Raw genomic sequence first — 11,448 nt, 5'->3', positions numbered from 1 at the left:
TATTTTTTTTTCAGGATAGCTTTTAAAATAAATCTCCAGATAACTTATTCACCAATACGTTTACATTTATATGCATGTCTAGCAGATGCTTTCTGCCCGGAGAGATGCACAGTACAACAGAAATCACATTACTGGCGAATATATGTAGCGTATGAAATATAAATATAACTGAGAGTCTCACCGTATTCATGTATTTCTACGGAGGGAGAAAAATCCTTACAATTGATGCACATACGTCTTTGGATTAGACTAAAAACACTTCTTTTAGTCTGTTTAACTGACTCCAGCTGGAGTCTCTGGGCTGCTCCTGTATCTGGTCTTGTGATGTCAGAATCACATTTGCCTAATTCAATAAGATTTTCTTCTGTGCGGCTCTCAAAGGTCAGTTTTTCTTCATTTACATTATCCTCGTTTGGTAGAAAGTGTAATCGTACTAAGAAGTGAATTATCATGGTGTGCATTTATTTTAATAATCATCAACAGTTCTCTCTAATAGCTCCACTAATAGCTATAAAAAATGCAATACTAGTCAATTTCTGATGCAGACAATAAACAATTTATTTTTTTTATAATTAACTGTACATTACATTATAAAACAAAGTGCAGCACAACTTAAAATGGTCAAAATGAAGTACAGTGTATAGATGATGTATGTTCCAAGTCACTTTTAAGAGCGGTTTAGTTAGGGCTGAAGGCAATCTTCCAGTTTCTCGAGTTGGTTTTATTGTTAGCTTAGTGTGTTCAAACATGCCAAAACATGACAATAAATAAATGACTTTGGTCTCCTCTATTCAAATATGAAATGCAGTATCAAAACGAAAAGACAAACAGACTTGAATAAGCCACAAAATACGCATTTTTTTTTCAAAATAAACTTTGCTATACAAAGACAAACAGGTGGAGACAAAACCTCTGCGAAACAAAGAGCGTTTTTTTGTTTTTTTACCAAAGAACCGTCAGACAACTGATTGCAAATGGCAACAGGTAAGGCACTTGCATGTCCGAAGAAATAAAATGTCTAGTACTCAAATCAGCAGCAGCTGGGAGGAGGTACGGCGAGACATGAGAGGAACGCAAAACCACAACTTCGATCTCTTTGGGAGGCCATCTTCTTTTGGCAATCATCATAATTTTGATTTGCAGAAATACTCCCCCCCCACCCCCACCAGTTTGAAATGGGAACGTTCTCATTACACGTATTTTTTTAAAAACAAGAAAAATAAAGGATTAAATAAAAAGCCAGCAGTAAGTTCCAAATCATCGAGAATTTGCGAAAGGGACATGAAATAACGTCTCACAGCTTTTCAAATGAAAATAACGTTTCATACAGCAGTGACTGAACCCATGCGGACCGTATGGAAGAAAAAACGCTTTCATTCAAATCTCACTCGAGGTGCGTTTCTCTCAGATTTTCATTCTTAACGAAAACTAGTTACTTTTCACATTATTGTATAAATAAAGGTGATTCTCTTCAAAATCTTGCTTACACTTATTGCACAGGCCACTTTGCATATTTTTCAAAGAAAAAGAAAAGAAAAAAGCTTAGTAGGCAACACAAAGACCAATAACATTAATTCTTAAATTATATATATATATATATATATATATATATATATATATATATATATATATATATATGAGACAAAATAATTAAGGTCAAATTTAACCAATACTTGCAAACTTACTAGTTATCTCAGCGCACTAATCAATTGTGTTCTTTCACAAATATCATACACCATCATGGTATTAAATTGACAAGCTCAAGCAAGTATAAGCAAGTACCCTTTGCCCACAATATTATAACAAACTGTGCATACCTGTTAATACCTAACGCACATGACTATCATTATCAGATGCCATGATGTCATTTCATATAGGAGACACTTTAAAAGGACCTTTTAAAGGACAATAGTGAGACATTTGAACATCCTCTGATCAACTTGAAGACTGTATTGTACTAATGTGTTGCTGCTAAAGCCTTTTGCACATCACAGGCTACAATTTGTACAATAAACAGCTTGAGCTAAATTACATAACAGGAGCTACTCTAGTAGCACACTTCAGATGTAGCTGATCTGATAAACACTAGTTGAGAAGCAAATTAGTGTTGTAAGACAAATAGCCAACCACATTCATGTTGCATTTTTCTCTGGAAATAGACAATAATTATGTGGCTTTGTTGATGTCATTCAAGTAACTATCAGGGTGGAATAACACTGTGACTTCAAAAAACATAATCCTATATTTCAGGCTAAACCTTAAGTTTTAAATTACTTTTGTGGTGCAACATTTTGATAAAAATTTCCACAGAGGTTTGTGGAAATATACGGCTTTTGAAGGCAAGTTAATTAAATATTCAGGTATACATTTTTCATTTTAATAGCCAATTAGGTATGAATTTGTGTGTGTGTGTGTGTGTTTTAAGCTTATGGTTTAGGCTCAGATTTTCATGTTTTAATAAAGCAACATCACAAATGTTATCATTGAAATGTATTAACATCTACATCAAAATCCGATTCAGTTTTTTCTATGGTTTGAACATTTCTATTATCATTAGCACATAACAAGTGTTCTGATTGGTTATTCCGTAGCACCCTTTTAATTTTCACATTTTTGTTCACCTTTCAGGTTTACGATTATCTAAATCATATAAATTGTCTCTTTACGCCATCAAACCATCGCGACTGCATGACTGGTTCGTTTGCAGTAGCGCATAAATTTGCTGGTGAACAAACCGGGAAGTAAAATATCAATGATGTTGTCAGGATATCAACCAAAGGGCACAAAGTGGGGTTTTAAAGTAGTTTAAATTATGAAGATCAAACAAATAAAAAAAAATCATTGCTAATTCAAAAAGATCTGATTATGTGACTTATTGATGGGCCGCATGTGAAGGTAGGACTTCCTTTAGCAAGACCAAGAAAAGCCGTATCAACAAAGCCGTTAATGAAGGTCCAAGCCAGAGCATGCTTTAATATATATCTTCGTTAAAGCACAGACAGACACGTGAAGAATGCAGTGCAGTTATGTAAAGGGCTGCTGGAAGGACGTCCAAGCCTGGCCTGATTGTTCTCGTGAGGTGTCTTGCAGCATCGGCCTCCATGGTCGCTCTCGATGGCTGTAGGACCGGATCGGTCCCAATCACTGAGAAAGCAGTTCTGACATCTCTGAGTCAGCTTTTCAAACTCTGCAACACAGTTGGAGTTAAAGAGAGCTTGGGGGAGCAAGAGGACTGCGCGCAAAGAGCAGGCTCTTGGTCATCGTTGTCGACGGAGACTGCGGTGGACAGCGTCAGGTCCTCTGTGGAGATGGCCAAGTCGCCTAACTTGGCCAGCGAATTAGACCTTTTGAGTTGGGAGGACATGGTCAGTCCGGCGAGCCGCACGCGGGTCTCGATCTCTCGAGCTCGCTGACATACCAAGCCCGGCTGGCCTCTGCGAAATCTCGGCAGACTGTCGCTGCTGGAGCTGCGTGTCAGGGCCGAGCCCAGTGCGAGTGTTTGCTGGAGTTCACTGGAGCCAGGGTGCGAGCTGGGGACGTCCACTTCCATGTCCTCTGTGGCAGTGTCCTCTGTGCTCATGTCCATCTGTTCCGACTGAGGACCGGTCAATTGCACCAGCTGGGCCCCCTGACTGAGCTCCGCCGTAGGCCTCTCACCACCCAGACTGAGCCTCAGGAGAGTGAGCTCTGTCCCAGGACTGCTGGAGCGTTCCTTGCTCCCCTCATCCTCCCCTTCCATTTTGTCCTCGGCCTCCAAGGAGTAACGCAAATCCTGAGGAAGGTCTTCGCAGCTCGGTTGCTTGTGGCAAGCGTCCGAGTTGGCTCGACCAAAGCAACGAATGCACTGGCAGTGCCCGCTGCTCATGTGATGCAGAGGGGCAGGAGGAGGCACCTTATTGGCGGAGACAGGACTGAATTTGTGTCCTCTGGGGGCCTGGATGGACATACTGGGCAGGCCAGTGTGACGTGACAGGTTAAGGCGATGGGTGCGACGTTCGCAGCGGCGGCCACTGGGCAGGCGCAGGCAGTCTCGGCACGACTGATATGAGGGCTTCACTTTGTAGGGGTTTCCAATGCTAGCACTGTCCTAAACCGATGAATACACACAGGCAGGGAGAATGCATGGTTAGGTTTTTTAAAGGTGTAAGAGTACGGGATGCTTTAGAGAAAGTAAAGCGTTTAGGATGGATTCACAGAAAAGAGCTCTTTGAGCTATAAGCTTGCATACAAGCCAGGAGAGCTGCCGCTACAGCTAAGACGTCATACTCACGTCAAAGCCAGAAGGGCAGCTGCGTTTCCCGGCCAGCCTGTTGCTGTTGTTGGCGTTCTCGTTGTTAAAGCGGTTCGAGTTAGCCAGGCTCTCGTCATCCCTCGGCGTCTCCTCGCCACGAGCTAAGGCGGCCATCTCCGCCTCCTCCTTTTGTGCTTCCTCCTCGTCCTCCTCCTCCACCGTGCTAAACTCTAGCCTCAACCGCATGTCCTCTATGGGCTCCAGTCGACCGCAGGTCTGGGCCGCTGTGCCCTCCCCAGGAAGGGCCAAGTGAGCCATGGGGAAGCCTTCATCGTCCAACAACGCATCTCTCTCTACGTCCTCAATCTCAATAAAGACTCGTTCCATGCCTAAAAGCGGAGGACCTCGAACTGGCGTGGAGGGTTCACTGTCCAGAGCCGTGTCTGAGAGTCGCCGGAAGTAGTAGTTGTAATTGAGGTGGTCTGTCGGCTCTTCTCCACAGCAGGGGGAGGCACTTGCTCCACCGTGGCCCCAAGCGCTCTCCTCTTGATCGGGGTGTAGTGACGAAAACTGGGGAGTCTGGTCACCACTGGCAGCTGAAGCCTGAAGGCCCTCCAGTGAATACTCATCGCTGTCTGGTTGCCAGAGTTTATTGTGTCTCTGCTTGCTACAATGACAGGAAACAAAGGTAGCAGTCACCTCTTGATTGTGTAAAAAAAAAAAAAAGAAAAGAAAAAGAAATATACAGGTCAAAGAAAACTGACAAGACAAAAAGTTAGTTTTGGTCTTATGTTTGGAAGACTAAGTAACTGTTGACTTTTGGATGCATGTGTCTCAAAGAGTTATACATCTTCCACTAGAAATGCCCTTTTCATTAACACTAAACCAGCATATACCACCCTGGACAAACATGGAAATTCAAAGCAGCTCTTTTGACATTATTCACAGCGATCAACAAGTGTACAAAATAACAAAGACAGATATTAAAATGTGATATAATGTGTATGCTAAACGCATAAATATGTGAATACAAATCCGTGTTAAAAAGAATGTGTCTAAATATCTTGGCTTTTCCCACCTGGCATCTAAAATCCCCTCGTATTCAGCCAGTTGTTTCATAAAAGCTGGATTGGGTTGTGCTATATTCCTTTTCTGTTTGACAAAAGTGTATGCCTTCTCAAGTGACCATCCATACTCCTTCATAGCGTAAGCAATGACAGTGGATGCTGAGCGACTCACTCCCATCTTGCAATGTACAAGGCATTTAGAGTTGTTTTTCCTATATGAAAGACATACAGGGCATCCACGTCAAAAAAAGTTTTTTTTTTTTTGTTTTTGGTACAATACAGCTTTACTGAATGAAACGGCACATAACAAAAACATCAACACAGATTTCTAAAATCTTTCTAAACAAGAAAAGAAACTCACTTGGCTTTAACTATGAAGTTGTAGGTTTCGTTCCAGTGTGCCAGCAGATCTGTAGTCTCATCATCGTAAACACGAATATTACAATAACAAAAGGTACCTGGGAAAAAGTTGTCAATCTCTCGCGTGACATTTAGGATATACCCAACCCTGCATAAAAATAACCCGATGTTAGATTGTTCACCGCTGATTTGTGTTAAATACACATTATTTTAACTTAACACACAGCCGATCGATGTATATCAGCACTAACCCAGAGTCTTGAAGTTCCTCCAAGTTGGATGCATTCCATTCTGAGCCCTGAAATTAATGAGATTTACAACAACCATAGTTTTTTTTTGTTTCAGAGTGTTAGAGCTTCTGTCGATAAACTTAAAAGGCTCTTGTTTACATTTGATGCGACCAATAATTATCAGGTTTTGACCATTTCTGTGACGATCACTCTTTAGGTAAATAAATTCTGCATTCAAATTTTTTTTAAATAAAATCATTAAAAGCCTTATTAATCTTGACAGTTAATCGTATCTGCAGGCTCCTGCCGCAGGTTCGCCCTTCTTACCATTTGCGAACTTATCTGTAATGTTTTGGTGTTTTCAATAACCAGAAAGATTTTTTTCCCCTTTTGATTAATCCAGAATAGTCTGAGAAAGCAGGGCAATGCATTAGTGCATGCAGGTTTGGTTTTTGCCTCCCCAGCACCGTCAGTGAACTAACACTATGTGCTTTGCGTTTTAGGTAAGCAAACATCTTGAGCAAACAAGAATCAAACACGGATGGCAGAGAAATCTTGGAGGAGGCTTTACCAGGTACAGATGGTCAAATATGAGTGTAGCCTTGTCCATCTGGCCCAGGATAAGCAGCATCTCATTGTCAATAAACTCTTTATACTCCCTCAGGTTGCAGCTCATATGCTGTTCCAGTTCATTTCGGATCTACAGAAGTGAAAGGATTCAGTTTAATGCTCCTTCCATGGCCGATGCATTCATGTAAACCATGGCACAAAAGCCTCATTACATATACCTCCTTAGAAGTAATATTTTCCAGGTCTTGAAACATCATGATGTTTCGGAGTTTGGCTTTGATCATACACTCTGTTCTCTCTCTCTCTGTCGGCCTGTGCATTACATAAAAAAAAATATATTGTTAATATAAGCTAAATCATTTATGTATTTATTTCAGTCCCCTAATAAGCTCCCAAAATAAATGTTAGAACTATATAAGAATATTCAATCTTATTTTACCACAATCAGTTTATCTGCTGTAGCATGTAAGAGTTATAAAACTCACTGATCAGAAAACATGACCGGCGAGTCGGGCCGTGTGGTCTCCAGATCTGTCATAGCATTCCACTCATTGATGCAGCTCTGCTCTGAGGCGATGCAGCTCTCATAATAGCCGACCCATGTAAGAGCCATCCCTCCTGGAAAATAGTTGTACCTGCGGGAAACCTCACATGCTTTGTGCAACACCTGGAGGGCAGACCTGCAATATACATCAAGATTTATCAACTGCATGAGAATACACTAATATCATCAGGAAAAAAAAAGGAAGAGCACTATAAGAGAACGCATAATAGTTAACGTACCACATGGCCTGGACTGACACAGGCTTAAAAACATGTAGTCTTCCCGCCGTGCTCACACTGAAACCTCTGGGGGACGAGACAGAGGAGTTTAGGCACGTAAAATACAAGCTATGACATAATTTGTGATTATACAGAAATGCATAAGCAGGCAGCAGGACGACGCTGCTTTCCGGGGTCGGTCAGTGGAACAATTTTACACCACAAACCAGTGGAAAATTCTCCCTACATAATGAGCCTGCCAATAGCCTTCAGGTCACATGCACAGAGAATATAAACATGTTATTTCGCGCTGAACCTGCAGAGGTCATTCTCTGTACTCAATATAAAGTGATTTTAAATGCGAGCTAAGATAGACAGGCTGACTGATTTATTAAGCGTTCTTTAGGTCCATAGGCATCTTGTGAGATTTTTCATTCATTAAGGACAAGATGCCTGTGGACCTGAAGTAGGATTTAACCTTTGCCTACAGGAAGTGATTTAAGATATTTACCCATCTCCATCCAAGTGAATCTTGGTATCACTCCAAAGTGGAAGGGTCATCCCAATAGAGCAACTTTTACTATGACAAACAAACAAACAAACATTAGTGTCTACCAATAAGTGTAGCATAAAAATGCACTGAACGCATTAAAAGCAAAAGAATTCATACCTGTCCTTATCTGTAAAATCCATCCCAAGCAGTATGTTTTCTTCAGTGTCCTGACGCCCATTTGTGTAGACGACAACCATGTACCGCACATGGTCCGTCCAGCCGCTTTCTAACCTAACAACCTGTTCATGGAGATGGTGCACATTGGTGTTTGGACATTCTGAGCCATTTCTACATTGCACTTGACACAATTTAAGTTACTTACTAATTTAATTCTGTCCTCGGCACGGAGGGTGTTTATCATTACTTGTAGATGCTGTGGAAGATCCCCTTTAACAACAACAGCAACAATACAGTTAAGCAATTAAATACCAAAAAACTGGTCAGTAAGCCACTATCTTCATCGACAATAACATAATGTAGCACAAGCTGTTAACAGAAAATACACTTTTACTGTTGTGGTTCAGTAATTCCTACAAATAATCAGAAATGGGATAACTGCTCAAACCAATATTTTATGCACCGATAAGTTTGTTGTCATAATGACAAAATCATTTAAAAGTCACATTTTCAACCTGCTTTGTCTCATCAACATCTCAAGGACCCGAGATGGCCAGGCAGAGTAAAAACAGAAGACTCTACTTAACATTTAACTGTGAAATAGTGCGAGATAAGACGAAAGCAGCTAACCATTTAGTATTTAATTGTTTTAAGAAATGTTAAACAAATGACAAATGCAAAATTCTTTCCTCAAACACATGAAATTGATCACGGTTTACCTGCATTTTTATGATGGGTGGGTGTCCTGGGCCCTTGTGCACTGCTGCCTTGCTGTAAAAACAGAGCTGCCCCTTTTACCATGAAGAAACTTTCACTCAGGCTGAAATAGGCCACACATACAATTATGAAGAGACTCCAGAATTAAGATTAATTATCATAGTCAAAAATGGATGAATGGATTAAATAAGACGAATAAAAATAGCACAGACCTTAGGTTTGCCTTTCGATCGTCATCACTGCCTAAATCCTGCCAAACAAAACAGCAGAAGTGGAATTAAAAGGGCTGTATATACTGTATGACATTACTTTGCATATATCGATCAATTTTGAACGCCTCTATTTTATGGTTCGGATATACAAAGCCGTTTGATGAGACGGCTCCAGAAATGTAAGCCTTAAAGGAATTCTTTAAATAGTACACAGAAACGTTTTATCTTTAAGCAAAACAAAACAGTTTGGATAGATTTAGGGCACGTTACAAAAAACATTAAAAAGCCTGGGGGATGTGGGCTTATGCTATAGTAGGCTAGCTCATTAGTGGGCTGTCTCTAAGAAGCCCGAACAGCAAAATCATGACAATATTCTGGGTCCCATGATTGGTCACCAGGCAGAGTATCTATTCAATGACATCATTGCAGTGAGTGTGCTGAGAGTAGTGAGGGGAAGACTCGGTTCTTTCGAACAGTTCAAAGAGCCAGCTCCAAAACACGAAAAAAAAAATATTAAGAGTAATTTAGTCATCATGTGGACCCCTAGTACGCCCCTTTTGAGTCAAGCGACACATTTAGAACCTAACTATAATTTATATTCACGTTAAAACTGTATGAAACGGAATTTACCTCTCGTTTCTGGAAAAGTTTTTGTATAAGCTTTAAGAAAATCGTATTGAATCGCTTGCGTGCAAAATCGTAAACATTCAAAAATGTTTAATTACCCACCTTACTTCACAGTAAACAAATTAACGCGACTTACTGCTATAGCATTCATATGCACGTAATATCAGGTAACTTTAAACTCACTATCAACAGCACGCGCCAAAACACATTCAGTGATATTGTTTTCAGGGGGGGTTTTATGAATCTGTTCTTCGCAAAGATTCGACTCGCTGATCGAATGATAATGAGGTTCGTTCTCGCGCACGGTGAGAACCGCCAAACGCTCAATTCGTCAGAAGTATCGCATTACTAAGAAACTGGCGTAAAGCGTGTTTCTGGTGCGTCTGAACTGATGCTGCGTTCGGCACATACAAGGCAGCCGTTTTACTACATCATCCCAACGCGCAAAAAAATACGATAAGCATGTCGGGTAGGATAAATAAACGATGATGGCAATTGCACCGTGCGCCCAGAAAATTAATTCTAACATGCGTCGTGCGCAAATATATTTCACCCTTTCAACGAGAGAAGAGGAATTTAGCACCGACATGCTTTGTTTTGTTTAGGCAAGTCAAGTTAATCCCCATCATCATCATCATCATCATCATCCTCCACACTGCCTAAAATCAACCTCCTCCTCCTCGCTAATGTGAAAACTTCAGCACGCGCTCCACGGAGCGGGTTGAACTCGGTGACTTCTTGTAGTATCGCATTCGCACGTCATTAGAAAGGAGAAACGATCCCCGAGCAACAGGCCCGGCTAATATTAGCGGTTTGGGCGCTATTCACGCACGCGTCCCCGGCATTTCTTCCGCCGGTCAGCCTCCACTCACCTCCCCCGCGTTGGTGCTGGCTGAGGATGCGGCGCTGGGTGTAGGGGAGCGCTGCAGAGTCACCAGAGCCATGGCTGTGCTGCAAAGCGTTCAGGGAAACCTCACAGGCGCTCCGGTCCGAGATATCCTGTTTTGCACCCGCCAGTGACGGGGTTAATGCATTCAGAGGCGCATTAAATCTGTTTAGCGGAGCGATAAACCCATCATCGGCTTTGTCATCCAACTCGGCGATTCTGCAAATTCTCATTCACGCCGACGATGCCAATAAACAACGGTCTGCGCTCTATCTTCCCGGCTGGAAGCGTTGATTTAGTAGCCAGACATAATGGACCTTGTTTCGGGACCGCCGTCCGTGGTTGGTGTAGTTGTGCGATCGTCTGCGTTAGATATGGGCTTCTGGGCCAACCGCGTGAAGGTGACTTGCACTTCTCCCTGACAACAGTGCATCCTATGCAGACTCAACACCCAATCATCCACATACTACTCGAGCCCCTATGATGTAGACTATCTCGAAACCAACGTAATGCTTGATCGCCAGATTTTTCCCTCCCTGTGACGACGAGAAATTCGTATGCTTCTGCAACCAAAAAAAAAAATGGAGCTGAGTGTGTGTTTTGTCATGCAAATTGAATACTGCAAAATTCGTCACGGGAAAAAAAGAAGTCCACGTGCTCTCTTTTTTACATTTAGCAGACGTTATTTTCAATTGTGGGTTTGTTCTATAGTATGCTCCTCCTAGAAAAATTTGAATGCGATTATAAAAATACTGATGACTCAACTTGCACTACACAAATATTTGTCCAATCAAATTCTCTCTAGAACAAAAAAAGCCCCTCCCCCTGCGGCCAATCAGCAAGCAATCATGGCTGCCGTATTACAGCTAAAGCCTGTTGGTGTATGGAAATTGTGAGGAAACTTCACACAACAAAGGGCAAAGCGATATTGATATATTTGTGCTACATGTATTTAAAGCTGCTGGAACTTTAATATACATAAATATGTTTTCTATAATAGAATTTGCTGTGATTGACACGTCAAAGTAGGGCTACCAAAGTCTGCTTACCAGAAATCATGTTTAAAAAAAAAAAACAAAAAATATCAAAAAACAGGAGACAAACTGACACTTCTGT

At 41.4% G+C, this 11,448-nt stretch overlaps 1 protein-coding gene across 2 annotated transcripts; it reads right to left on the bottom strand.

The window, feature by feature from the left end:
* Positions 1-533: 533 nt before the first annotated feature.
* ssh1b (slingshot protein phosphatase 1b) lies at positions 534-10,973 on the bottom strand. Of its 2 annotated transcripts, none has more exons than XM_043239851.1 (15): positions 10,319-10,973; positions 8,820-8,857; positions 8,610-8,710; positions 8,096-8,160; positions 7,891-8,012; positions 7,732-7,800; positions 7,242-7,307; positions 6,944-7,138; positions 6,677-6,770; positions 6,460-6,588; positions 5,910-5,956; positions 5,660-5,806; positions 5,310-5,510; positions 4,271-4,898; positions 534-4,087 (listed from the first exon to the last, which is right to left on the bottom strand). In XM_043239851.1, exons 1-15 carry the CDS (start codon positions 10,388-10,390, stop codon positions 3,173-3,175), a joined length of 2,889 nt encoding a protein of 962 aa, XP_043095786.1. In that variant the 5' UTR covers positions 10,391-10,973; the 3' UTR covers positions 534-3,172. The 2 variants fall into 2 exon arrangements, with proteins under 2 accessions (XP_043095786.1, XP_043095787.1); XM_043239852.1 differs by having other exon boundaries at positions 8,610-8,661.
* Positions 10,974-11,448: the final 475 nt, after the last annotated feature.

The sequence above is a fragment of the Puntigrus tetrazona genome, chromosome 5 (genome assembly GCF_018831695.1).
Source record: "Puntigrus tetrazona isolate hp1 chromosome 5, ASM1883169v1, whole genome shotgun sequence".
NCBI classification, from domain to species: domain Eukaryota; kingdom Metazoa; phylum Chordata; class Actinopteri; order Cypriniformes; family Cyprinidae; genus Puntigrus; species Puntigrus tetrazona.
Note: the sequence above shows the minus strand (reverse complement) of the source record. Positions and strands in the feature narration are given on the sequence as shown.